A 27,949-nucleotide genomic window follows, 5' to 3' on the forward strand; every position below is an offset into this window, starting at 1 on the left:
CACAAACCGTGATCAGGGATTAACCTGGGATTTTCCAGATACCCTGGTTGAACTTATCCTTGACTTGTTGCACAAAAGCCGGATCAATTAATCCCAGTCTGGTTACCGTGGAGATTTCTTCTGTGTTTTGGTTATCCACTCATCCCGGCTTCATTTAGCCCAGACTCGGTTACTATGGAGATTTGTTCTGTGAAGTTATCCTGGTCCAGAGCAGGTTAACATCCAGGATAGATTAATCCTATACAGGGACCTATCTTCATGTTTAGCTGTCTGAACTATTAGACATTAGTGTTCTCTTTTTGAATCTTGAATCTCTGCTACATGTTGCCTCATTTCACATATTCTGCTTTAAAAATACCACAGATAGTGTTTGATTTAATTATGTTGGTTCGTTTTTTAACTTTATATTTTTACCTATTCGTAATTACTGTCAGATTAATTTTTATATCACTAGTTTTATGAAGATTGCTGTTTACATGGTTGTGGTCTGAAGAATATGTGTATTGTTGAGTTTATATGACAATAAACACTTTGAATCTTATTAGAAACAGGCAGTTTCAGTTAATTCCATAAAGTGGGCAACATGCAGTCTAGAAGATAAACTGGACAGGTTCTATTCTATTTGCTCTTTCTTAGTTAATGCAGCCTATGAGTCGATCCCACAGATGGTGTCTGTAACCCTGCAGGACCTTTATTCAGTTGGGGAAGCTAAAAACCTCAGTAAAGCCACTATTTACTGCACAATAAGAAGAGTGACACTGGGAATAAAATCACTTGTCCGTGTGTTTATAGCCTTCTCTGGCCGCAGCAGTCCACTCCACATCAAGGAGGAGTTATTGCAGGTAACATGAATTACAAATTACATAGTTGTTATCAAGCACAGGTTTAGTTTGTGTTCCAGCCTTCTCTAATGTCACTGGTGCAGTGGACATCCACATCAAACGAGCCTCAGGGAAAAATGAGGGAGACTATGGAAATAGAAAATCCTTCCACAGTATCAGTGTCCAGGTAAGAATGATTTATGGTCACGCTCAGCTATAATTTGTGTGCTTTAAATGACCTGAATAGACTACATTTTGTTTTAGATGATATGTGACACTAGCAGTATCATTACCAATTTAGAGGCTAAGTGGCCAGGCTCAGTTAATGCCTTCAAAGTCTTTCGGGCCAGTTCAATTTACTAGAGGCTCTCACAAGGTAAGGCACACAGATTTTATTTTTAAGCACCTTGTACACTATAAATATATCGAAGGATTTCCTCAAATATTTATGATACTATAGGAATTAGAATTTGTCTTCTAAGGTAAATTCTCCGGAGTACTCCTGTGAGACAAAGGCTGTGCCTGTGAGCCTTTCTTCCCTTGTGGACCCCCAAACCTCAGTTCAACAGGCCTACAGCCATGCCCACACCAGAACAAGGGCTCTAGTAGAAATGGCTTTGGCCTACTCAAATCCAGGTTTCAGTGTCTGCACCACCTGACAATCGCCCCAGACAGAGCCTGTGAAGTGACAGTTGCCTTTGCAGTGCTGCATAATGTTGCAAGCATAAGAAAAGAGAGGGGCTCCTACAGTTATCCTACTAGATAACTGGTGACTGGTAGACTGGTCAGGGAATAAATAGTCCTTTATTAAAAGATAATGTGTTGAACTCCTTAATTTTGTATCAGTAAGCTTTGTTCTGCTTCGCTGTATCATTAACCATAATTTACCTGACATTCATTAAACAGAGAGCACAAGTTGTTCTTTAAATTTGTGTATTATGACATCACTTGAAGCTCGAGAAAGAAAAAAAAAAAAAAAAGACAGTTTTACAATTTTAGTTACAATGTGCATTACAACAATTACTTACAGTGGCAAGAAAAACTTTTGGAATTACGTGGTTTTCTGCATTAATTTTTCATAAAATGTGCTCTGATCGTCATCTACAGTGGCAAGAAAAAGTATGTCTACCCTTTGGGATTACGTGGTTTTTATTGAACATAACATGTAAACATTCACAGTGCAGAGTGGAAAAAGTATGTGAACCAGCAACATTTCCTGTAGTTGCAGATCAGACCTGCAGAGTGATCTGGAGTAATGTTGGACCACTCCTCTTCACAAAACTATTTCAGGGTAGCAATATTCTTGGGATGTCTGGTGTGAATCGCTCTCTTAAGGTCATACCACAGCATTTTAATCTGTTTGAGGTCAGGACTCTGACTGGGCCACTCCAGAAGGTGTATTTTGTTCTGTTGAAGCTATTCTTTTGTTGAATTACTTGTATGCTTTGGGTCATTGTCCTGTTGCATCACCCATCCTCTGTGGAGCTTCAGTTGGCGGACAGATGGTCTTACGTTTTCCTGCAAAATGTCTTGCCCGTCGTGCTCATTTGAAACTTCAAACGTGCTGCAATATTTTTTTGGGACAGCAATGACTTCCTCCGTGGTGTCCTCCCATGTACTCCTGTTTGATGTTTTCGTTATTGTAGATGTGTCAACAAAAATGTGCCAGAGATTTCTGTAAGTCTTTAGCTGACAATCTACGATTCTTCTTTACCTCATTCAGTATTCTGCGCTGTGCTCTTGCAGTCATCTTTACAGGACGACCACGCCTAGGGAGAGTGGCAACAGTGCTGAACTTTTTGTAGACAGTCTGTTTTACCGTGGACACATGAACATCAAGGCTTTTGGAGATACTTTTTTAACCCTTTCCAGCTTCATGCAAGTCAAGAATTCTTGATCATAGGTCTTCTGAGAGCTCTTTTCTGCGAGACATGGTTCACATCAGGCAGTGCTTCTTGAAACCAGTAAACCCAAAACTGGTGTGTTTTTAAAGGGCAGGACAGCTTTCAGCAACACATCCAATATCATCACACTGATTGGACTCAAGGTTGGCTCACTCCTGGCTCCAATTAGCTCTTGGAGAAGTCATTAGGCTAGGACCACCCTGCACTGTGAATGTTTACATGTTATGTTCAATAAAAACATGAAAATAAATAATGTTTGTGTACTATTATTTTCAGCAGACTGTGTTTTTTCTATTGTTGTGACTTAGATGAAGATCAGAGCACATTTTATGACAAATTATTGCAGAAAACCATGAAATTCCAAAAGTTTTTCTTGCCACTCTACTCGTCTTTCTAGATTTCCAGGTCTAGTTTCCTCAGCCTCTTTGTTTACATCTCAAGGTCCATGTTCTGCAGTTTTCTTTTGTGGACCTCCGCTCTGAGTTCTGCCAGCTCTATTGTTTTTTTGAGATGCGTTGCGTAGAGACGCCTGGCAGTTTGTGAATTCTGTAAAAAAAAATATTAATTAATGATTAATTGATATGTGGATAATGTGAAGCTACTTGAAGCAATACTTACTATGTTGCTAGGCTGTTTATGAGGCTGTACAGCATCTGGGTCCTGTGACAAATTTGGTATGTTTCTATTACCACCTTGAGTTTGCCAATTATGGATTAATATGCAGCATAAATACATAAATAATTACATTTCCACAAAACTGACAGACCTTCTGGAATCCAGTGACAGTCCCTTCATCTGCAGAAATGTACTCAACTGCTGTGGATGTGCCCTCCCCTTGTGATGTTAAACAGAACATTTGATAGTTTTCATATAGGACATTTCAGCGAGTCCTCACTAGATCCTCTTGTAGCTCTTGAAGAGATAGTGTGTTCCCAGACACTGCAAATAAGATATTGAAGACAAGTCAGGCATTTGATATTGTCCCATGTGTGCAATAAGGTACCTTGTATTTCAAAAAGTACAGTTTCTATTGCTGAACCAAAGTCAGTAGCTGTCCCTCCCTAAATCCATTCCATCACTAGCCTCCCTGAGTTGGTGGGTAACCCCCGTGCCACAAATGATCACATAGATTTAGTGAAATAAACACATTTACTAGAGGGGTTAAAACTAATTAAATGTACAAAATGTGAACTGTGGATTTCCCTGAGTAAAATATGCAGATGATCACATTAAAGACATTTAAACTACAACTGTTTAGTGCATATGTTTAGTAACTCTATAACTTCAACTCTTTAAAATCATTATTTTTGGAGTACTTACTCATTCAGCTGAACCGCTGTTGTCTGCCAGGCTTTCCCCCTTTTCTGTAATGATATCAGCCGTATCTCTCTTTTTACATATTACATGTTGCTGGGTTGACTTAGCTGCATCTTCTTATTCTGGCAAATAATCCAGGATGAGTTTATTGGAAATCCTAATTCTGATTTTGTGCAGCACCTCTCAGGTTCCTTTGTGTACATGCAGCAGATGAGTAACCTGAATTCTCCTGTGCCTTTGCCTGATTTTGGAAACTGTTCACAGATTTTAACTGTTCAGAGACAGAAGAAACTGCTACCTGTTCTACTTATAAGTGTTGGAGGTCAAACTGTCTGAACTAAAGAAACACTTAAAAAAGCGACTTATTCAAACGTCTATCAGAACTCTGCGGGTTTCAGTTTTAGTTGGACTTTATTTAAATCGAGGCAGCATCACGCCGTGTGATGATCTCCTCTTTCATTCAGCTCCTCTCAGCTGATAGTAGTAGAGTGGTGACTGTCTGCAGCCTTTGTCCTGAACATGATCTCTGGTAAAAAGCTGGTTAGAAACCGGTTTACACAATTACATGACAGTGTGATCAGAGTTCTCGGGGGGAAATCAGGTTTCTCTGATCCACTACCCCGATCACAGAAACCAGGTTTCCTGTTTACATGATAGTTAAAAAATCTGCTTAGTGGTGAAAACCGACTGTAACCTGCGGGGTGTTGCACAAAATCAAGACAAGGAATTTAGCCAGGATTTTTCTGTTATCCAGGTTGAATTTATCCTTGACTTGGTTGTACTAAACCCAGGATAAATTAAACCCAGTCAAGTTACCATGGAGAGTTCTTCTCTGCAGCCAAACCAGGATTTTGCAGTTATCCCGGGTTAGTTTAGTCCTGACTCAATTAAATTAAGCTGAATAAAGTTACTTGAGATTTATTCTTTGCAGCTAGCCTGATCCAGAGCAGGTTAACTAAGAGGATAAGATAAATCCTAATGTTGTTAGTGCAATTTTGAATCCTGTTAGGATTAATTAATGTGTTTTCCACAAAGTCAGTGATCATCTGTGATCATCATCCTGCATTAAACGATGCAGATATATTGTCATTATTTAGGTATGTCAAGATACATCAGAGATGTTAAAATAAATAATTGATCAGATTACTGACTAGATAACATCAGTCAGATTAACAGATCAACTAGATAAAAATAGAATAAATAGATGGATAAATGAAATAGATACACAATGGGCATAAGTGTTTGTCATTAATAGCTAATTGTTACATTTCACTTCACATTTAATCAGAAGTTTAAATTAGTGAAAATGATTAGTACCTCCTTCAGCTCTGGTTATTAATTCTTTGTGTTCCTCCACATTCGGCCCTCTGACAGGATTTGTCTCTGTGTTTAATTACAGCAGATAGTTTTCCATTTTTCCATCTGTTTCTCGTCTTCGTCTGTCTCCATAAGAAGCTGTTGTTCATTTTCTTTTTTCATCAGTAACTTTGTGATTGATATGTTTGCTCTGTTTCTAAATCTTATCCCAGATTTCTACATCTGGCTGCTCCTTCTTATCTGGTTTGGCAAACGTGCACCAGATTGAGTTTTGCTGTGATGAGACTGGGTCAAACCAGGATTTTTCAGTTAGCCGGCACCTCTGACATCTGACGGGACACACCTGAGTAACAGGACACACCTGCCAGTGACATGTTCCAGTACTTTCCCTTTAGTGGACTGCAGTCATCATTATTAAGAGTAGGAGTAAAGTTCAGGTTCTTGAAGATACTTTTAGTTTCAGCTTTTGTGATTATTTTTAACTTTATTAACCTAAAATCACTGTGACTTTATGATTCATGGGAACATGATGGTGATATGTTCTAAAAAAACTGACCTGTTTAAAGTCATTGTTTGTTTTGATATAGTAAAAAAAGAAACTCATCGAATAAAATATTTTTTTTCTATGAACCAAACTAAACTTTAAAAAGGTCCGTCTTCAGAGCTCTGAGGATCTGAACCAGTCGAGCTGCTGGTGGTTTCTGTAACATGCAGCAGTCAGACTAAATATTTGTATTATATATTATTATATCAGGTGACTTGTATTGTCTGTGATGGCTTACAATAGACCTACTGCTTTCATGACTTCCCCAAGAGACTTCATCACTGTAAAATAATTTAATCAAACAGTAAACTCGTTTTTCCAGCCAAATGAAATCTTAATCACCACTTTATTACATTAGTTATTATTACTACTTTTGTCTCACATCCCCATGACTGTCATGATAATACATGAGAACAATCAGTGTCCTTTCAACCAGACTCTGTTGTTTTCTTTAATCATTTTACTCTGAACCAAACTAAACTCACTGAGTTTCCGGTGCGTCGGTGATTAGATTTTCCACTCCACCAGACTCCGTTCATTTTCTCCCCGATTTTACTCTGAAGTTTGTTAGTGATGTTTAATGATGACCGGGTCGGTGACCGCTCCACCAGACTCCGTTCATTTTCTCCTCTATTTTAACTAACGGACAGTTATTCCGCCGCCGCCTCGCGCTGCCGCTCTTTGTGGACCACGAGTCCCTTGCTGATCAGGTCCGGAACTTCCACGGCGAGCCACGGTCCTAGTCCCAGCGCCATTAGGTGCGCCAGGCCGAAGCGCGGCGCGTTGCGGGCCCAGAGCGGCGCGAAGTGTTCGGTCAGGCAGATCCTCCCGCCGCGGTACATCTTGGCGGTCTTCCCGTCCAGCTCCGGTACCGCCACCTCGGGAGCGGTGTCCGGGTACGTCACCGGGATGTCGAACTCCAGCCGGAACTCGTAGCGCAGCAGCTCGTGGATAAACCAGCACGTGCCTGTCCAGCGCGTCCCGTCCGCGTTGGACTCGAGCCGGAACCAGTCGTTGTCGGCGGCCTTGTTCTGCTCCACGAACCGGATCAGAGCCTGGTACTCCTCCTTTAGCCGCTGCGGCCACAGGGCGCGGTCCCGCGGCCCCGCGTGCGTCTTCAGCAGTGGGATCTGAGACACCGCCCGGCGCGTGGCCTCGTCCGCCATGCTGGGACAGAAACGGTTTAGTTTGACGTGGGCCGAAGAAAACGGGTTAAAGAAAACCGGTCCAGTCCGACTTCGGGACTTCAGGTGTCTCACTGACGTGGACTTCCGGTCTAACGCCGAGTCAACGCAAACCACTTCCTGTACGTAACTTTCAAAACAAAAGCCTACAAACGTTTTAATCCATCCGTGTGAAATTCAATCATTTAAATTAAAGAAAATCAATAATCTTCACTCGGTAAATGTGTAATGATTATATAAAAAAGTATTCCAGTCTGTATTTGCACATTTACACTAAAACATATGTTTTATTCGTTAGTTTCAGATGAGACGCTGTTAATTAGATTTTACTGTCAGCAGAAGGCTCATTCTCTAATTTGGGGTACATGTCCGGTCCATGGGCTGTATTTATCATATTTACATTTATTTATTTAAAGCAATGATCTGTTTTATATTGGGCCATATTTATCCTTTATTTAATACAAAGATCCTCTAATTTATTGCAAAAAATGTTCTGTTTTTGCTCTGTCCGATTTCCTAAATTTCAGGTTTTTCCTCTTCAGGTTAACTCTAAAAAACATATGTTTGTATCCAGTTCTTGGTAATATTTGTTCAACATAATGATTAAAACATGAAAAAAGGTGTTTTAAAAACAATTGCTTATTCGTGTAAAATAAATCATCCCCTCAATGTGTGTCCGAGAAGTCTCTGTCAATTGTGTTACCCATTGAAAAATTCCTTTGAGATCAGCGATAGTTTGCTCCAAAGTCACATGTCCAACATCATGTGATGTCACTTCCTTTTTAGAAGTTAGATTTGAAGACAGTGTGGAAAGTCTCATCAATAGTATTTAGTGGACATAATATATATAATATAATAACAAATATGTAGGGAAAGTACATAAAAACATGAGTTGATCAAGGTAATGTGGCGAATGGTCACATGTCTGCTGTTAGCATAAGGTCTTAAAATGGCCAAAATGTCAACTGTGTTACCCATCAACTATATGTATGTGTGTGGCTGGTTAGTCCAGGGGTAGGGGTCCTTAGGCAAGGCCTCCTCACGCTGCCCTGCCTACCCCCATATCTGTTTTCGGATAAAAGCCTCTGCTAAATGTAACACAGTTGACATTATGACAATGCTAGTATATAAGCCTAAATTATGACAAAAGACTGCTAAGTAATTACAGAATTACAGAACTTTTTTCGAAGCAAGCCATGGCCAGGGTGACCCAGATGGAATTGGAGGTCTCCTAAAGAAGACCGCCGACAGGCTTGTCAGTCAGGGGAAAAACATCTCTAATGCTGAACTCTAGGCTGATTCCATGCACAAAACTGTTCTACATCAGTGAGAACAAAGCCACAAAAAACAGGCCAGAGAGTCTCCTCGTAGTCCCATCAATTTTGTATATATTGAAATTTGTATAATAGAGAGAGAGATCACAGTTACTCATATGGACTTGATAGACACCAGTGAGACCTACATCTTAACTAGGAAGACACCACAGATACTATGGATTAAAAATGTTATGTTTAAGCCGCCATAAATTGTTATCCATTGTTGTAATGTTTTTCATATTTTCAGTTGATCTCTTTGTTTTTTGTGTCATAAATCTTTTAAATGTTGGCTAAACTGCAACAAAAAAGATGTGGGGTATCTCTGAAGATGGAGGCCTTACACAAGGATGATTAATTGATTGTAAATTCAGTGTAATGTGGATTTATGTAAAAAAAAGTCTGTCATGATATGTTCCCACAGAATGTTCATTACAGAGCTCAAAATTAATATTTTTAAGACAGTTAGACAGACAATCTCAAAACAACTGGAGAATAGACTAAAAATGTACTTTAAATTACAATGACTCATAACTCAAATGCATTTTTAGGCCAGTTCATTTCTAAACATTAATAAATCTGAAAGAAATCACACACAGTGTCTCTTTTATTTAGCTTACAGTGAAACATCCAGTGTCTGATACAGCCCTGCTCAGCCTTTGAAATTGTGACACTAGGTAAGTTTTAACATTTAACGTGCTGCCTTTTATTACTTTTACACAATCAGTTAATTTACACTTTCACTATGAGAAACTCCTTTAAACTGAGCTGATTACACAAAACTCCATTCAGCCTTTTACCTATTTTAACATCTTCAGTTTATAATCTTCTTTTAAACACAGTAAAAAGTTAAAGCTTCACTGAGCAAAAACAGTTTGTACCAAAAATAGAAACTTCCTAAACAGATATACAATATATATATATATATATATATATATATATATATATATATATATATATATATATATATATATATATATATATACATACAGTGAGGGAAAAATTTTTGTAAGTTTGCCAAGAAATGATCAGTCTATAATTTCAATGGTAGGTGTATTTGAACAGTGAGACACAACAATGACAAAAAAAAATCCAGAAAAATGCGTTTCAAAAAGAGTTATAAATTAATTTGCATTTCCACGAAGGAAAGAAGTATTTGATCCCTTCGAAAAACGTGCTTTAGTACTTGGTGGCAAAACCTTTGTTGGCAATCACAGAGGTCAGCCGTTTCTTGTAGTTGGCCACAAGGTTTGCACACATCTCAGGGGGGATTTTGGCCCACTCCTCTTTGCAGATCCTCTCCAATGTTTGGCAACTTGAACCTTCAGCTCCCTCCACAGATTTTCTATGGGATTAAGGTCTGGAGACTGACTAGGCCACTCCATGACCTTAATATGCTTCTTCTTGAGCCAGTGATTTGTTGCCTTAGCCGTGTGTTTTGGATCATTGTCATGCTGGAGTACCCAACCACGACCCTTTTCAATGCCCTGACTGAGGGAAGGAGGTTCTCACCCAACATTTGACGGTACATGGCCCCATCCATCCTCCCTTTGATGCGGTGCAATTGTCCTGTCCCCTTGGCAGAAAAACACCCCCAAAGCATAATGTTTCCACCTCCATATTTGACAGTGGGGATGGTGTTTTTGGAGTCATAGGCAGCCTTCCTCCTCCTCCAAACACAGCGAGTTGAGTTGATGCCAAAGAGCTCGATTTTGGTCTTATCTGACCACAACACTTTCACCCAGTCTTCCTCTGAATCAGTCAGATGTTCAGTGGCAAACTTCAAACGGGCCTGTAGATGGGCTTTCTTGAGCAGGGGGACCTTGCGGGCACAGCAGGATTTCAGTCCTTCACGGCGTAGTGTGTTACCAACTGTTTTTTGGGTGACTATGGTCCCAGCTGCCTTGAGATCATTGACAAGTTCCTCCCGAGTGGTTCTGGGCTGATTCCTCACCGTTCTCATTATCATTGAAACTCCACGAGGTGAGATCTTGCATGGAGCTCCAGACCAAGGGAGATTGGCAGTTAATTTATGTTTCTTCCATTTGCGAATAATTGCACCAACTGTTGTCACCTTCTCACCCAGCTGCTTGGCGATGGTCTTGTAGCCCATTCCAGCCTTGTGTAGGTCCACAATCTTGTCCCTGACATCCTTGGAAAGCTCTTTGGTCTTGGCCATGGTGAAGAGTTTGGAATCTGGATTGATTGATTGCTTCTGTGGACAGGTCTCTTTTATACAGGTAACGAGCTGAGAGGGCTGCCAATGTCAGCTCGTTACCTGTATAAGATCCACCTGGGAGCTAGAGATCTTGCTGACGGATAGGGGATCAAATACTTCTTTCCTTCGTGGAAATGCAAATTAATTTATAACTCTTTTTGAAACGCATTTTTCTGGATTTTTTTTTGTCATTGTTGTGTCTCACTGTTCAAATAAACCTACCATTGAAATTATAGCCTGATCATTTCTTTGTTAGTGGGCAAACTTACAAAATCAGCTGGGGTTCAAATAATTTTTTCCCTATATATATATATATATATATATATATATATATATATATATATATATATATATATATATATATATATATATATATATATATATCACTTTCAGATACTACAAATTCTTCTGTGGCTGGACACTACTGCACTGTACTGCAGCTGTACTAGAATACTGTCATCGTACTGTCAATGTATTGTAGTTCTGTAAGTACTACGAAGTACTATAGTAACAGGGAAGTGGAGACAACACTTTATATTCTTACTAAAAAAAACACCTGTAACCTGTAGAGGATGTGGCCTCCCAATAGGTTGTTGGTTCTCTTCCACACTGTAAAAAAATATTTTTAAAATTCACAGTTCACAGTTTACAGTACAGCCTGTACTGTAAAAAGTTTAAAACAAAACAGCAAAAAATAAAAATACCCACTGCACTCGACTGTCTTGACAACAGTGTTACAACGGTAATGCAGCAGTTAGCAAGGGTATCTGCAGCTCCTGTTCATTTGGACTTGACACAGGAAGTGATGTCACAGCTCACACATCGAGACCCTGCTGTGTCATAAAGTCTTCAAGCGCGCTCAGTCGCTCCACCAGCATCACATCTAGGTCTATGTCATCATCACCAGTGCTGTCACCATGACAATGTCGCCGTGCCACCCGCTTTCTCGGCACCATTGAAACAGGAACCCCGGCCCCTGTAGCAACCCCAAATTTTAAAAACAGAACATAATTGTTAGGTTTCTTAAAAAAGTTTTGCACTAGAAGAAATTGTTTTTTTATTTACAGGTCCCACTGAATTGTGACAAATTTAACACACCATTTCATATTAATAATATGAATTATATCTGTCTGCCGGGCTTCACCCATACAATAACCTCTTCTGTAAACATTGTACTACTCTACTACTAAATTATTAATCAGTACTTAAAACTAAATTTGAATTTAATTTAGTTTATTTATGTAGCACCAAATTAAACAAAACAGATCATCATCTTAAGTCTCTTTAAAGTTACAAAATATAACTGTATACACAATTATATGGAAAACCCAGCAACCCCACTGAGCAGCACCAGGAGACAGACCCCGATGTCAGAATGACTACTAGAGGTGACAGAGCCTTTTCAGTTAGAGCCCCTAAACTCTGGAACAGCTTACCCGAGCATATAAGATCAGCTGACTCAGTAACATCTTTTAAAACTCTCCTTAAAACATACCTCTACCGGCGAGCCTTTTGCGATCTTCTGTAAGCTAAAACAAATCTGTCCTTGGGAAGACTCTCCATTAGATTACAATGTCTTTGCGTTGGAACTGGTCTCCCCAAGGACCGATGTGGTAGTTGTTTGTATTATTGTTTTGTTTGTATAGCTGTTTCCTGCTCCCCAACCGGTCGAGGCAGATGGCCGTTTAACTTGAGCCTGGTTCTGCTGGAGGTTTCTTCCCCTAGGGGGAGTTTTTCCTCTCCACTGTTTGCCTAGTGCTTGCTCAAGTTGATCTTGTTGGGCTACATGTGTTTCTTGTCTGTCTTGTGAAGCACTTTGTAACATATGTTTAGAAAAGTGCTCTATAAATAAATTTATTATTATTATTATTAATTTATTACAGTGGAGAGGAAAAACTCCCTTTAGAGGAAGAAACCTCCAGCAGAACCAGGCTCAGGGTGGGCGGCCATCTGCCTCGACCGGTTGGGGTGAGTGGAAAAAGGAAATAGAGACATGGTTTCAAGCACAGAACTACAAAGGCCGGCACAGGTGGAAATCTCTTCAGGTGTTGCTGCAATGTGAGGGCAACAGATGGCAGTATCCTGAGATACGTTTAAGTGGATATGTGGTAACTAAGAAACCCACTTTGACCTAGTCTATGGATAATAAATGCAGGCAGCACTTTGCTTTATTGTTCTCCTTGACTTAGATATTTTACCTTGTACATCACTTGACTAAATGTAAATCAGGTCCAGACATTATTTACAGAAGTCTACAGGTAACTTGTGTATATTATGTATAAAACTATGGCACTACTGAATTGATAGTTGATTTTACTACCTTCCTTTCCCCTACTGCCGCTCTACATTTAGCAGATGTTTTTATCCCAAGCGGTATTCTATTTTGCATCTATATTGTAATCTAGTGTAGAAACAATCCAAGTGGAGGGTTAGGAGGAGGAGAATGTTTGATTACATCTACTGAATAATTATTTAAGAATTATTAATGGAACAATATGTGACCGTAGTTACAAATGAAAGCCATAGCAGAACTGAAATTATTACTGCTACTATTATTAAGCAGGAACATTGATGATAAAAAAACAAAACAACAGATAATCTGTTGTAAACTACATTTCCCAGTGTACCTTGTGCCCGCTTCCTCTTTCTGGGTTGAGTAAAGTCAGGGAATAGGAGAAGCCTGCGTCTCCTCTGCTGACCAATCAGGAGCAGCACTCCATCCTTCTCACGCGGCTCCTCGAAGATTGTCTCCAGGCTCCTAAAGACAGGTAGCATGATGGGTAATGTAGTTTATATTGAGTGTCTACACTAATTCTGTTGGTAGTGGTGGATTTGTAGTTTTTACCTGTTGGTGGTGGGGGATTTGTAGTTCTTGTTGGTGTAAATCTCCTCCAGACTGAACTCTTTCTTTTTCAACCTACAAAATAAACATGATGTTCTTATCATTTCTGCTGACTTTTCAGCTGGTTTTATTTTTTATTTCTGCAGCCTCCCACCCTCTTTCCACACCTTTTGACCTTCGGCAGACCCATTGGTGTGAGCAGTGTTTCTCGCGGTGTTGCCCGGCGGATTCTAATTAGAGACACTCGTTTACTACACTGAATTTAAAAAAAGAGAGAGAGAAATTTGAATGCATACCTTTGAGCAACTGAGTAAAGATGAAGAATTATTGGAGGGAAACTTGTGGATTGTGAGGACCAAAAAGTAAACATAAAAACATAAATAATGAATGTTCATAAATCTAAATTAGCGACTAAATAAAGACACATATGTTTCCAAATGTTTTCCGAAACAAAAATTATTTTAAAAAGCTACCTCTGCATCTGTGTTGATAAATTTGGGGCCAGATGCCAAATGGTCAGCAGGGACTAGAGGAGACAGTCCATTGGCTGAGCATGAGGGGGGAGGCAGGGACCGTTGCTTGTGGAGTCTCTGAGTGATGTGATTTGCTCGCTGCTTCTGCTGTCGCCGGGCGGAAAAATTCAGGCTGCAACACAGTAATTTACCATATGTTACTGTAAATTTTACTTTTGGTATAAAGGTAAAAATTAAACTTACGTAGTGGTTGACTAATTGATCAATCAGTCGATTATCTGAGCCAATCTTTGACATTTTTTACTGACTGGCAGCAGCTGATTTTTAGCGTCATACTGAGGCTGATTAATGAAAAATGTGTGCAGACACATCAGCAGGTATACTGAGTGCATTTCATGCTTATATACACGAATGAAAATTACAGCGTATAAATGTGAAAACTTATTTGTATGCACCAGTGTTAGGGACTCACTGGGGTGTGTTTTAATAGCACTTACAAAAATCAGTGAGTGAGAGTAGTATTGGATCTGAAAATAAAGTTCCGCCTCTCCTCTGCGAAACTGAGGGAAGAGCTCAGCTCCTCCACACAGACCGACAGCAGGCAGGAGAACAGACGAAGCCCAGGTGAGGAGACGTTACTAATTTACACCTGACTGATTAAACTGGGTAAAAAGCCAATAAAATAGTTTAACACCTGTTAAAAAAGCACAAACTCTCTAAATAACCAACATCACACATCTCCCTGAAGCTACTGGAGTCTCCTGCTTTTTAATATCAGCTCCCTGACTCCTGCAAAGGGATGAGACGTCTCCTCTCTTGTCAAAAGTTGGCCTATGGCACCCAGGAGCAGCTTTCCCTGCAGCCGCAGCACTGATGAGGCGTTCAGGGACAGTGCAGAGTGTAGGTCATCCCGTTTCATAAACTTTTTTATTTTTAAGTAACAATTCCTTAAATACTCATCAAATTCATCATATTTATGTCTCTTTTGTGATTATTCATTTGTTTGTATTTTATCGGGTGCAAAAACTGAATAAATAAACAACAACACATCAACCAATACTTAAAAGTAACCTTACATATTCAGTAGTTAAATGAATTTTTATTTATAGAACTAATCTAATGTAAATGAATGGAACTACCTGGATGTAGGTGGTCGCCCATAACTGGAAAGACAAAAAACTGAAAAGTTAATTTCACAATGTAGGTACAGGAAATACAAAACTGCAAAACTAACCTAATAAATTAAAAATACTTTGGAAAAAACAACAACCAGTTTAATATTAGTAATTAATATTATTGTCAATAAGTTGACAACACTAACAATTTATTTCTAATAATAATGTATTCTAGTATTAATGAGTAGCACATACTTAAGGCCAACTCACACCAGAGAATTAGTTTGTGTTATACTTCCACTCTAGAGGTCACTGACAAGTTAATTTTAAGAATCACCTGCCTTCTATTTTATGCATTTAGTGTATTTTTCTCATTGCCAATATGCTTTTATTAAGTATTCCCACATTCAAATGACATGTCTATAGTGTGGTTTTACAATGAACCATGGATTAAATTAATTTTCTCTGCACACAGCTGATCAACTTTTGTCCACATTTCAGCACCAATATTGGTCCATAAACCACAAAGCAGACATTGTTTTGGAGGTTTTGGGAAGTGTGGCAATCACCAGAATCACAACACCTTTCCCCTAGGTTCTTCTTTGCCTCATTCACTTTGTTCACATCTATTTCCTAGAAGTCTACCAGAGCCTCCAATAACTAACTGGACTCCACATTAACTTAAAGACATTAACTGTTATACTGGACTGCCTGCTGCCTACACAGCACACAATCACCCATATGAGGATGGGTTCCCTATTGAGTCTGGTTCCTCTCAAGGTTTCCTCCTGTTGCCTTCTCAGGGAGTTTTTCTTTGCCACTTTCGCCCACACATTCACTGTTCATGTAAACTTCTATAGTTACTTTGGTTGTGTAAAGCTGCTTTGTGACAATTACAATTGTTAAAAGAGCTATACAAATAAAATTGTATTGAATTAAATTGAATATTACAAACTGAAATGTCCATAAAATTCTATTTTTATCTTCGATTAAATTAAACAAATCAGAATCATGATTGTTTCCTCATTTCATGTGTCATCCAGATTTTTGCCAAAACATCAACTAAACCTTAGTGATTTGTAGTTTCTGTATGTAGAAGAAGTAGTAGTAGTATTTTCTGAGAGTGTATTAAACAGCTTTATGCATTACCCAGTAAAAGGATCAATAGCAACATCTGTGAATGTCTGCAGGTGCCTCAACAGCAGCAACTTCAACTGGAAATCGGTTCAATACTGCAACTGAAATTGCTGAGCAGTGTAAGGATCTGTCTCATCGTATATTTAAGAGCATTTAGAATGAAGCCCACTCTGCAGTGACCTAATCTATTTGGGTCCGACGGGAAACATTATGTCCGTCGTTGAACTGGGGAAAGACTGAACCCAAAAGTGTGTAAAGAAGTCAGTGAAAGATGGAGGAGGAAGTGTCGTGGTTTGGGGGAGGTTTTCTGTTTTCTGGGCCTCTTACACAGCTCCATGGCAGAGTGAATGCAAATATTTATCAGAACCTTCTTCGACCACATGCAGTTCCTTCCCTGCATTCGTTACCAAATCAGCCAACAGTTTCCCCTGTCACACAGCCACAGGTAAAGCAGTTCCTTGAAACTGAAAACCTTAAAATAATTAAACAGTCAGCCCAGAGTCCAAACCGAATAGAAAACCTATGGAAAATCCTTGGCAACAAAGTTATGGCCAAGAAACCCCCGACAGTCCCAGAACTGTGGAAGCGACTGGAAGCTAAGTGGACCAACATCACTCCAGAGAGGTGTGAGAGACACCACAGGTGTGCTGAAGTCATTCAAAGGGCTGGGACACTTCTACTAACTGTTGACTGTTGTAACCCTTAGAAAATGTTGTTCTAATCTTTCTCCATGCCACAGCTGATCAAACAGTCCTTCAGTCACTGTCTTTAATAGCAGATCTTCTCTTCAGACTTATAGCTCTGGAATTTTACCTGACTAAACAACAGGTGTCTCCTCACCACTGTGATTATAACTGCTGCTAAACTACGTAACTGATCTCATAACAGAGGAGTAGCGATGCAGTGGCCGGGAAGCTACAATCCAAAAAGCAAACGCTAATTTCACACACATCAACTCACAGCCGTTGTGTGGACTCACGAAGAAAACTAGGGGTGTGGAGGTTTTGTGTGTGTTGGCCTTAATTAATTCTAACACTAATTAATATTAATTTAATTAATGAGCGTTTATGACCAACCAGTGGTCAATACTCAGGCTGGGCGGGGCCGTCAGGTCTTTCAGAGGCCACTGTGGACTCCCTCCACTCCACATGAACTCTGACACCGTCTCCGTGGAAACTGCTGACAGCAGCAGAATGGAGGCAGAGCTAAAGGAGGAGGAGCAAAGCCACAGGCGAGAAAATATCTGATTGGGGGAAAGGGAGCCTGGAGGCGTGAAGTCAGAGAAATGCCATTGGCTGAAAGAGGCACAGAAGGCTTCTGATTGGTTGCTGGTCCAGCCACTTTGAACTGACTGGAGAAGGTGCAAGGCATGCTGGGAAGACAGATCAGAGATGCTGGAGACAGAAAAAGAAATTTACAAATTAAAATAAATATTTTACATTTTCCAAAACTTCTAAAAATAAAGTACTTTCTCTCTAGTTGCTCCTCAGCGTCTCTCGCCCTCTCTCTAATTTCTCCTCAGCGTCTCTCACCCTCTCTCTAGTTGCTCCTCAGCGTCTCTCGCCCTCTCTCTAGTTGCTCCTCAGCGTCTCTCGCCCTCTCTAGTTGCTCTTCAGCGTCTCTCACCCTCTCTCTAGTTGCTCCTCAGCGTCTCTCGCCCTCTCTAGTTGCTCCTCAGCGTCTCTCGCCCTCTCTCTAATTTCTCCTCAGCGTCTCTCGCCCTCTCTAGTTGCTCTTCAGCGTCTCTCGCCCTCTCTCTAATTTCTCCTCAGCGTCTCTCGCCCTCTCTCTAGTTGCTCCTCAGCGTCTCTCGCCCTCTCTCTAGTTACTCCTCAGCGTCTCTCGCCCTCTCTCTAGTTGCTCCTCAGCGTCTCTCGCCCTCTCTCTAGTTACTCCTCAGTGTCTCTTGCCCTCTCTCTAGTTACTCCTCAGTGTCTCTCGCCCTCTCTCTAGTTACTCCTCAGCGTCTCTCGCCCTCTCTCTAATTTCTCCTCAGCGTCTCTCGCCCTCTCTCTAGTTGCTCTTCAGCGTCTCTCGCCCTCTCTCTAGTTGCTCTTCAGCGTCTCTCGCCCTCTCTCTAGTTGCTCCTCAGCGTCTCTCGCCCTCTCTCTAGTTGCTCCTCAGCGTCTCTCGCCCTCTCTCTAGTTGCTCCTCAGCGTCTCTCGCCCTCTCTCTAGTTGCTCCTCAGCGTCTCTCACCTTTTCTATAGTTGCTTTTAAGCTTCTCTCGCCCTCTCTCTAGTTGCTCTTCAGCGTCTCTCGCCCTCTCTCTAGTTGCTCCTCAGCGTCTCTCGCCCTCTCTCTAGTTGCTCCTCAGCGTCTCTCACCTTTTCTATAGTTGCTTTTAAGCTTCTCTCGCCCTCTCTCTAGTTGCTCTTCAGCGTCTCTCGCCCTCTCTCTAGTTGCTCCTCAGCGTCTCTCACCTTTTCTATAGTTGCTTTTAAGCTTCTCTCGCCCTCTCTCTAGTTGCTTTTAAGCTTCTCTCGCCCTCTCTCTAGTTGCTCTTCAGCGTCTCTCGCCCTCTCTCTAGTTGCTCCTCAGCGTCTCTTGCCCTCTCTCTAGTTGCGTTTAAGCATCTCTCGCCCTCTCTCGTTTGTTCTGTATCTCTCACAGTGTCTCACCTGTAGCCGTTCTGCCTGACAACAGTGAAAGCCTTCTGTGATTGGCTGATTCTTCCCTGCTCACTTCTTTTGTGGTTGAAGTCATGCAGACTGAGCAGCACCTCGTCCTCTCCACTGCCACCTCTATAGGCCCCCCTCATCTGCTCCACAAACCTCCCAGCATCCTCCTCTTCTTTATATTCGTGACTGCAATTCTTCCTTCTCCTCTTCCTCACAATGAACTCTTCCTGCCCTGTGCTGATACTTTTCTGTTCTGACTGGCTGAAACTTGGGGAGAGAGCAAGTGTGGATGAGTTCTCGTCTGATGATGATGATGATGAAGAGGAAGACGCAACAGCTGGGGTGGGGGTGGGGCTATGGCTACAGGAGGATCTGAATGCAGCCAAACCTAAAGTGAAGAAATCATCAAAGTTTGAATTAAAGGCCTTAAGTCCACAATAGTCCAATCTGCAGTCCTGTAAAGGCCTGTGGACAACAGTATGATTCTGGACCCAGGAGCTCTGCCTCATTTTGGGACAAGCCCCAGTTCTTGTTCTTGAGAAGCTGCCTGGCTAAATAAAGTCCCCTCCTGTATTCTACAGGTAAACAGATAATAGCCGTCCACTGGATAATTACTGCACTGATAAATATGTTTAAATATGTTAACTTTGACAAATGAGGGCCAGACCAATACACCTACAGTTCTGCCCAATATGCATCTCTTTCTAAAAAACAGTGCATTATTACAAAAAATTACAATGATACAATGAAATATAGATAAAAGCATACCACTACTTGTTTGCTTGCTTCACCGCAGTTATTTTGTATTTCTTCAATGAGAGAAATCGAGTCCGTTTTGGGCTTGAACTAATGCACTGAAGTCAGGCTGAATATCTGAGGTGGATATTGCTATGTTGCTGAACTTATGTCACAGAGAATGTTTGTTCACAGATGTAGGTGGATCCAAAGAGAACTTCCTTAAGTTTGGAAACCTCTCCTCTTTGAGAGAATAGAAATCCAGCAGTATACCACACTAAGACCACAGAGTCTAGACCAGGGGTATTCCACTAAAATTTAAAGAGGTCCGGTTACACAAATTCTTTGGAAGCAGAGGTCCAGAAGATTATAATGTCTAACTATTTACTGCAATATATTATTAAGTAGCCTGCGTGTAATCAGTACTTGACTGTCAAATCAAATGAATTCAGTACAATTAAAAAACCTTTTGACAAATGTATTGTTATGTAACATCAAACTGAGCATGTGGCTCAAGATCCTGGTGGATTGGTCATACTGGGCTCTGAGACTAGAAACTTTCTGTGATCCCACTTCAGATTTGAGTGGGTATGTGTGTTCAAAACCTTTGTGTTTTGTCTCATAATGACGTTTGACATTGGCACTTTCAATAAGAGCCAGTTTCTGAACATATCAGACACACTGGTTTAGTGGGTAATATGAACAGAAAGGAGAACTTATTTTTGCTGCCCACTTTTCTCTTTTTGGACATTTTTATATTTATCTCTTGCTTTTTCAGTCTCACCGTCCTTTTATTAACTTTCCCCTCTGTCGTCTGTCTCTCTCCTCTCTGTCTCTCTCTCCTCTCTGTCGTCTGTATCTCTCCTCTCTGTCGTCTGTATCTCTCCTCTCTGTCGTCTGTATCTCTCCTCTGACGTCTGTATCTCTCCTCTCTGTCTCTCTCTCCTCTCTGTCGTCTGTATCTCTCCTCTGACGTCTGTATCTCTCCTCTCTGTCGTCTGTATCTCTCCTCTCTGTCGTCTGTATCTCTCCTCTCTGTCGTCTGTATCTCTCCTCTGACGTCTGTATCTCTCCTCTCTGTCTCTCTCTCCTCTCTGTCGTCTGTATCTCTCCTCTGACGTCTGTATCTCTCCTCTCTGTCGTCTGTATCTCTCCTCTCTGTCGTCTGTATCTCTCCTCTCTGTCTCTCTCTCCTCTCTGTCGTCTGTCTCTCTCCTCTCTGTCGTCTGTATCTCTCCTCTCTGTCTCTCTCTCCTCTCTGTCGTCTGTCTCTCTCTCCTCTCTGTCGTCTGTATCTCTCCTCTGACGTCTGTATCTCTCCTCTCTGTCGTCTGTCTCTCTCTCCCTCTCTGTCGTCTGTATCTCTCCTCTCTGTCGTCTGTCTCTCTCCTCTCTGTCGTCTGTCTCTCTCTCCCTCTCTGTCGTCTGTCTCTCTCGTCTCTGTCGTCTGTATCTCTCCTCTCTGTCGTCTGTCTCTCTCCTCTCTGTCGTCTGTATCTCTCCTCTCTGTCGTCTGTATCTCTCCTCTCTGTCGTCTGTCTCTCTCCTCTCTGTCGTCTGTATCTCTCCTCTCTGTCGTCTGTCGTCTGTATCTCTCCTCTCTGTCGTCTGTATCTCTCCTCTCTGTCGTCTGTATCTCTCCTCTCTGTCGTCTGTATCTCCTCTATCGTCTGTATCTCTCTCCTCTCTGTCGTCTGTCTCTCTCGTCTCTGTCGTCTGTATCTCTCCTCTCTGTCGTCTGTCTCTCTCCTCTCTGTCGTCTGTCTCTCTCCTCTCTGTCGTCTGTCTCTCTCCTCTGACGTCTGTATCTCTCCCTCTCTGTCGTCTGTCTCTCTCTCCCTCTCTGTCGTCTGTCTCTCTCCTCTCTGTCTCTCCGTTATCGCCGTCTTTCTTTATTAATTCCTTTCCAACCTTGAAGTTTTCCTAACTACTGCTGTTGAGTGGCTAAATTTACCACCTGTGATCCACAGAATTGATTGGCTAAGTGAAGTTACATGGGATGGCTTAACTGGCATTCAATTGGCCAATGCGTTCTCGCGTCCACTAAATAAATACAGTAAACATGTGGCGGCTATTCTGGACCTACACCACACTGAGAATTTCTGGGTCCCATCCCATCATCAATACAGGAGAAATTAATAAAACTCTGAATGGAAAAAAATATGTGGTGATACTGCAAAAGCTCAATGACATGTTGACACGTTGAATGCTGCTGTAATCAAAGCTGTTCTAGCGAATCTAGTTTGTTTTTGTTTTTTTTATTTCAGACAGTGCATAAATATGTTCTGTTTCTGTTCAACTTGGTAGCCACAGGAGTAATGGAAGTTTAATAACAGTTTTTTAACCAGTCTTCACAGATACACCTTAACTATTAGCAGCAATGATTTTATGAATTTCTTTACAAATAAAATTATAACTATTAGAGTGAAAATTGATCAGGTCCTCCCTGCATACGGCATGGATGGTCTCGTATGTACAACAGCTCTAGATTCATTTGTAAGACTACTCTCGTGCTTCCTGTAGATTAGTTTAATTAATTTCAGTAATTAATTCATCTAAATCATCAACATGTCTCTTAGACCCCATCCCGACTAGACTCCTCAAAGATGTCTTCGATCAGCACGTCCATATTAGATCAGGTCTACCTATCCTTACAAACAGGTAAGGTACCAAAGGCTTTTAAGGTTGCTGTAGTCAAACCCCTACTCAAAAAGCCTACTCTGGACTCAGGGGTTTTAGTGCATTAAACACCAATATCCGATCCGCCCTTTATCGCTAAAATTCTTGAAAAGGTAGTTTCTAAGCAATTATCTGACCACCTGCGCAGGAATAACTTGTATAAAGATTTCCAGTCAGGATTTAGAGTACATCATAGTACAGAAACAGCACTGGTAAAGGTCACCAACGATGTTCTATTCATCAGACAATGGACTAATCTCTACACTCGTCTTGTTAGATCTTAGTGCTGCATTCGAAACTATAGATCACAACATTTTATTACACAGACTGGAACATGTCATTGGGATTAAAGAAACAGCACTAGAATGGCTAAAATAGTATGTATCAGATAGATTCCAGTTTGTACATGTTAATGATGAGTCTTCCATGCACAGCAAAGTCTGCTACGGAGTTCCACAGGGATCTGTGCTTGGATCGATTCTTTTCACTTTATATATGTCCCCCTTAGGTAATATTATTAGGAAAGACTCCCTCACACTCACTAAATTTCCATTGCTATGCAGATGATACCCAGCTATATTTATGAAATCATAAAAAAACAAATCAATTAATCAAACTTGAAGCATACTTAAAAGACATTAAGGCCTGGATGTCCTCCAATTTCCTTCTCCTAAATCCAGACAAGAAAGAGGTTATTTTGTTTGGGCCTAAAAATCTCAGAGACACTATGTCTAATCACTTTCTCACCCTTGATGACTTGGTATTGGCCTCAAGTAACACTGTAAGAAATCTTGGAGTTATCTTTGACCAGGATACCTCCTTTACTTCATATATTTACATTTACATTTTACATTTACATTTAGTCATTTAGCAGACGCTTTTCTCCAAAGTGACTTACAAGGGCTTTGGACAAAGGAAATCTCTAGAACTGCCTTTTTCCACCTGAGAAACATTCAAATTAGGAGCACCCTGTCCCAAAATGATGCTGAAAAACTAGTCCATGCATTTGTTACTTCCAGACTGGACTATTGTAATTCATTATTAATAGTTTGTCCCAATAACTCATTAAAAAGCCTCCAGTTAATCCAGAATGCTGCAGCCAGAGTTCTAACTGGAATTAGTAAGAGAGATCATATTTCTCCTACGTTAGCGTCTGCCCATTGGCTCCCTGTAAAATCCAGAATTGAATTTAAAATTCTTCTCCTCACTTATAAATCCCTTAATAATCAGTCTCCATCTTATCTCAAAGACCTCATAGTTCCATATTTTCCACGCAGAACTCTCTGTTCTCAGACTGCAGGTTTACTTGTGGTTCCTAGAGTTTCCAAATGTATAATGGGAGGCAGAGCCTTTAGCTACCAAGCCCCTCTCCTGTGGAACCAGCTCCCAGTTCAGGTTCTGGAGGCAGACACCCTCTCTACATTTAAGACTAGACTTCAAACTTTCCTTTTTTATAAAGCTTATAGTTGGAGATGAATCAGGTGACTCTGAATCATCTCTTCTGCTGCTATAGGTTAGTCTGCTGGGGGACCTCTACTGACAAACTGAGCTCCTCTTCTCTCTCCTTTCTCCTCTATCCATTCTAATTCTACCATTTCATGTCATTAACTTTGTGTCTTCTCTCTCCTGTAGTTGTGTTTCCTCGTCTCTGTCTCCAGCTCTCACTGATTAGAAACCTTGTGTTTTTTGTGAGTAATACAGAATTCTCTAGAAATCTAAACTGTAACATGGTTACTTGAGTGAATGTAAACACGCTAAAGGTGACACATCCATGTATGCGAGTGGGTTCATAGAGAGTAAATAATTGTGGCCGCACTCTGACAAGGTGAAGGGGGACAAACTCACTTTCTCCTCCCTGTGTACTCCTCCTCTTCATTCCCTTCTTCCTGGTCCTCCTTTCCAGGGAGTCGAGACGACGACCAAGGGAAGCCAGAGCTCCTCGCAAGAGGCGTCGCACTTCTAACCGATGAGCTGAGAGAAGGCGAGGCAGGAGGGAGGAGCAAGGGCAGCAGACTGGAGGAGGAGGTGGAGGGTGGAGGGTTGGAGAAATAGGAGGAAAGACAGAAGTATGGGGAGGAGAAGGAGAAAGTGGAGAAGTAGGTGAAGGAGTTGCAAAGGCTAGAGGAGAAGGTGAAGAGACAGAAGATATGGGAGGTGGAGGAGGACAATAAAAACGAAGAGGTAAAGAAGCAGAACAGACGTGAGGAAGAGTCAACAAGGGAGGCATTGAAGGAAAGAGGGATGGAGGGACAGTGGGAGGTGAAGTATGAAGGGATGGATGGAGAAGAGGAGATGAGGAAGAAGAAGAGTGAGGAAAAGAAGTAGAAGACAGAAGAACTGGAGCAAGGGGTGAGGGATGGTGGGATGGAGATAAAAAAACAGAAGATGGATAATTAGAAGAAATAAGAGGAGGAGAGTGAGAGGAAGAAGAAGAAGGATGGGATGTAGCTACAGGAGGAAGTGACATATAAGGAGTGGACGAGGAGATAGAAAGAGGAAGGGAAGGTGCCGGAAGGAGGGGTTGAGGAGCAGGAGTAGAGGTTAAAAAATTAAGAGAAGGTGGAGAACGAAGAATAGGAGCAAGCGGAGTGGAGGAAGAAGGAGTGACAGGAAAAAATGATCGAGAGGAGGAAGAGGAGGTAGAGGGAGGATGAGGAGCAGGAAATGACAGTCCTGCAGGAGGTGAAAAAGCAGTCAGTGCTTTCTCTCTCTCTGTTAACAATAGCTCTCTAACATTGTAAAGACTTACCTGTGGGCATGTCACTGACACTATCAGCCAATGGGAGACCAGGAGGCAGAGTCATGCATGTCAAGCCCCGCCCCCCTTGGTCATGATCACTGAGAGGTTGAGCAAGCATGGCGACCACTGGAGAAAGAGAGACACGTTGTCCTCTTCAGTCTGTGTGTGTTAGCAGCTATGCCTGGTAACTGAGATCATGTCTTCACTTGTGCTCCTGATTATTTACATATTAGACGCAGCTGCACTAGATCTACCAAGTGTTACACACTTTTCAAGCAATAACGGTGCAGGATACACAAATGGGAGGATGTAGCTGTATCAAGTGGAATTTTGACACAGATGATGACTTAGTACCTATAAAGGAAGTTTCCTCTGGTAGATTTCTCACTCCTACAAATGACCCAAATTATCACTGAGCAAAAGTAGATGAACAATGATGAACAAACATTAGAAAAGGAAAGTCCTGGAAAAGAAATAAATCCCTGGGGTACTAAGTAACAACCAGAACAGGTTGACCAAGGAAAACAGCTGACAGAAGTCTTGCGAGACCTGTGAAGAAAAACCCCAAAACAACAGTCAGCAGTCATTTTCACACATGTACAATGTCTGAGGAACCGGGTCCAGCCATTGTGCAAAGTCGTGTGATCACACATGTAGCACACAGCAGGATATACTCTGGGCAAGAGCCTTTGTCATTCTGGAAAATAGTCTGTTTGGTTTTGGTCAATCATATGACTACAAACTATGTGTTATGCATATAACCCAGGTTTCCTGAAGCAAAAAAGTGCAAGACAACAACAGAAAGCCTGTTCTGGTGTTCTGCTGTGCAGATTGACCAGTAGGGCTCGCAGGGAATCCTCTGAACTATTACCTGCTGTATTCACACACAAGCTCACATGGACTGTATGTAGATTTTATACTAGGGGGCTAGGAGGATAAAGTCTTGGTAATCTTTGAGCTGACTGACTCAGACATTTGTGTTCTCACATGCAGCTCACCTGGGTAATGTCTGGTTCCAGTGCATGTGTGAAATCAGAAAGTGACATAAGCAACAACCAATAACCTAATAACAAACTAGACTGGATTGTACTTTCTGAAGAGACTCAGGTGCTTCAACGTCTGCAACACTATGCTGCAGATGTTCTAAGTCTGTGGTTCAGTGTCATCTTCTATGCTGTGGTCTGCTGGGGCAGCAACATGAAGGTGGCATACACTAACAGGCTGAACAAACTGATCAGGAGGGCTGGGGGTGGAGCTGGACCCTCTACATGTTGCAGCTGAGAGGAGGATGCTGTCCAAACTCCTCTCTTGGACAATCCCTCCCACCCATTGCACAGTGTTCTGCACGTTCAGCCATAGACTGATCAACATTGTGTTCCACACAGTGTTCCACAGAGAACCACAGGAGCTCCTTTGTACCTGTGGCCATCAATCTTTACAACTCCTCCCCCCACTGTAAGGAGGTGGGGAATTGACCATCTTCAGAATCATTATTTATGTTTTTACTGTCTACTGCACTGCATTCCACCCCTGACGATAATAAACCTCTTCATTGATTATTAGTTATTTCATAACTGTATCGACTGTTTTCACTGCTGCCGTTTAACAATTGTGGATCTCTTTCCATTGTGTGCAAAAGTTGAGCATCCTGTTAGGATTATTAATAACTAAACTATCAGCTTAAATCATGTGATGACGAACAACATTTAAAAAATAGTTTTCCTTATCAAAACATCCCGCTGCTTCCGATTCCTCTCGCGAGATGTCACGGACTCCTGCTGAACATCTCCAGTAAATATCCCTGTAAATCTGTTTTACCGTCGGTCAATACCTCACGGTTCTGACGGCTTTTTGTGTCACATCGGGATTACGACCCGGTAACACAAAAGGGACACATAGAGAGAGTATGAATGTTGCGTGTCGAAGTGAGGAATTTGGGATAAATAAGAGGAAATTGGTCGAGCTAGCAGCGTCAGCTGCCGTTAGTAGTCTTTGCAGTGTATAAACCGGGACACTGTAATGGTTAAATTTACCTCTTTAAGTCCAGCGTGTCCGTTAGTCTCTATAAAATCATCTCATCCCGAATTTCAGGCAGTTTACCGGAAGAGAAATGACGAATATGTCCGGTGCTAGAGGAATCGGTGGCTATGTTACCACAGCAAACCGGCGTCAGGACAACGGAAGTCTCAAAGTACTTCCGTTGGAGATTTAAAAAATAAAAGCGGAAATCAAAATGGGCTCTTTCAAGATGAGCAGATTCGATCACCAGCGATGGGCGCGCAGTGCATGCCGGTTAGTTTTCTGTCCGACTCGATCCCAAATTCCTCTATCTTTCAATTCAAGTCAATTTTATTTGTATAGTGCTAAATCACAACAGAAGCCTGAGATGACTTGAGAAGATGACCATTTGAGCAAGCTTTAGGTAACAGTGGAGGAGAAAGACTTCCTTTAGAGAAAGAAACCTCCAGCAGAACCAGGCTCATGGTGGGCGGCCATCTGCCTCCATCAGTTGGGGGTGAGTGTGAGTAGTGTGGGGGGAGGGACTGAGCAGCGGTTAGTGCTGAACTGTAGTGGGTTCTGCGTCCAGCCTGGAATCTGTTGAAAAAAATTTTCAATTCGTTGACCGGGTCCACAGTCCCCTCAGTCGCCTGGCTGCTGGACTTGTAGCCAGTGATGGTCCTCACGCCCCTCCACACCTCCCTGGTGTTGTTATGTTGAAGGCTTTGTTCCAGTTTCCCCCTGTTAGCCTCCTTCCCCTCCCTGATCCTGACAGAGGGCAGTCTCTGGACCCTCCTCGCTGCCTCCCTGCCTCCTGACCTAATTGTCTTCTTTTTGTCATTCAGGATGTCTGTGACGTCTTGTCAAGGTCTTGTTGCTAAAAAAGCAATATTTTTAAAATTTTCAATTTTTTGGTCAAATCAAAAATGTAGAAAAAATTCATTGGGAATTAGTGACTGTCTGCCAGAAACCTATCTCTGTTTATCTGCGAT

General features: G+C 41.5%; 2 protein-coding genes across 9 annotated transcripts; both read right to left on the minus strand.

Annotated features, from left to right (window-relative positions):
* Window positions 1-3,232: 3,232 nt before the first annotated feature.
* ufc1 (ubiquitin-fold modifier conjugating enzyme 1) lies at window positions 3,233-7,252 on the minus strand. Of its 8 annotated transcripts, none has more exons than XM_026356090.1 (5): window positions 6,389-7,252; window positions 4,046-4,089; window positions 3,492-3,664; window positions 3,344-3,385; window positions 3,233-3,271 (listed from the first exon to the last, which is right to left on the minus strand). In XM_026356090.1, the coding sequence occupies exon 1, from the start codon at window positions 7,067-7,069 to the stop codon at window positions 6,554-6,556; it is 516 nt and encodes a 171-aa protein (XP_026211875.1). In that variant the 5' UTR covers window positions 7,070-7,252; the 3' UTR covers window positions 3,233-3,271; window positions 3,344-3,385; window positions 3,492-3,664; window positions 4,046-4,089; window positions 6,389-6,553. The 8 variants fall into 8 exon arrangements, with proteins under 8 accessions (XP_026211875.1, XP_026211872.1, XP_026211876.1 ...); XM_026356087.1 differs by having other exon boundaries at window positions 5,360-7,252; XM_026356091.1 differs by lacking the exon at window positions 4,046-4,089.
* Window positions 7,253-10,961: 3,709 nt separating this feature from the next.
* wu:fi75a02 lies at window positions 10,962-27,235 on the minus strand. The gene is made up of 11 exons (XM_026354998.1): window positions 26,993-27,235; window positions 24,969-25,085; window positions 24,065-24,892; window positions 18,806-19,193; window positions 17,262-17,579; window positions 15,073-15,096; window positions 13,934-14,105; window positions 13,628-13,716; window positions 13,464-13,535; window positions 13,246-13,376; window positions 10,962-11,594 (listed from the first exon to the last, which is right to left on the minus strand). Exons 2-11 carry the CDS (start codon window positions 25,075-25,077, stop codon window positions 11,434-11,436), a joined length of 2,292 nt encoding a protein of 763 aa, XP_026210783.1. The 5' UTR covers window positions 25,078-25,085; window positions 26,993-27,235; the 3' UTR covers window positions 10,962-11,433.
* Window positions 27,236-27,949: the final 714 nt, after the last annotated feature.

Source organism: Anabas testudineus, chromosome 12 (genome assembly GCF_900324465.2).
Source record: "Anabas testudineus chromosome 12, fAnaTes1.2, whole genome shotgun sequence".
Classification (NCBI taxonomy): Eukaryota; Metazoa; Chordata; class Actinopteri; order Anabantiformes; family Anabantidae; genus Anabas; species Anabas testudineus.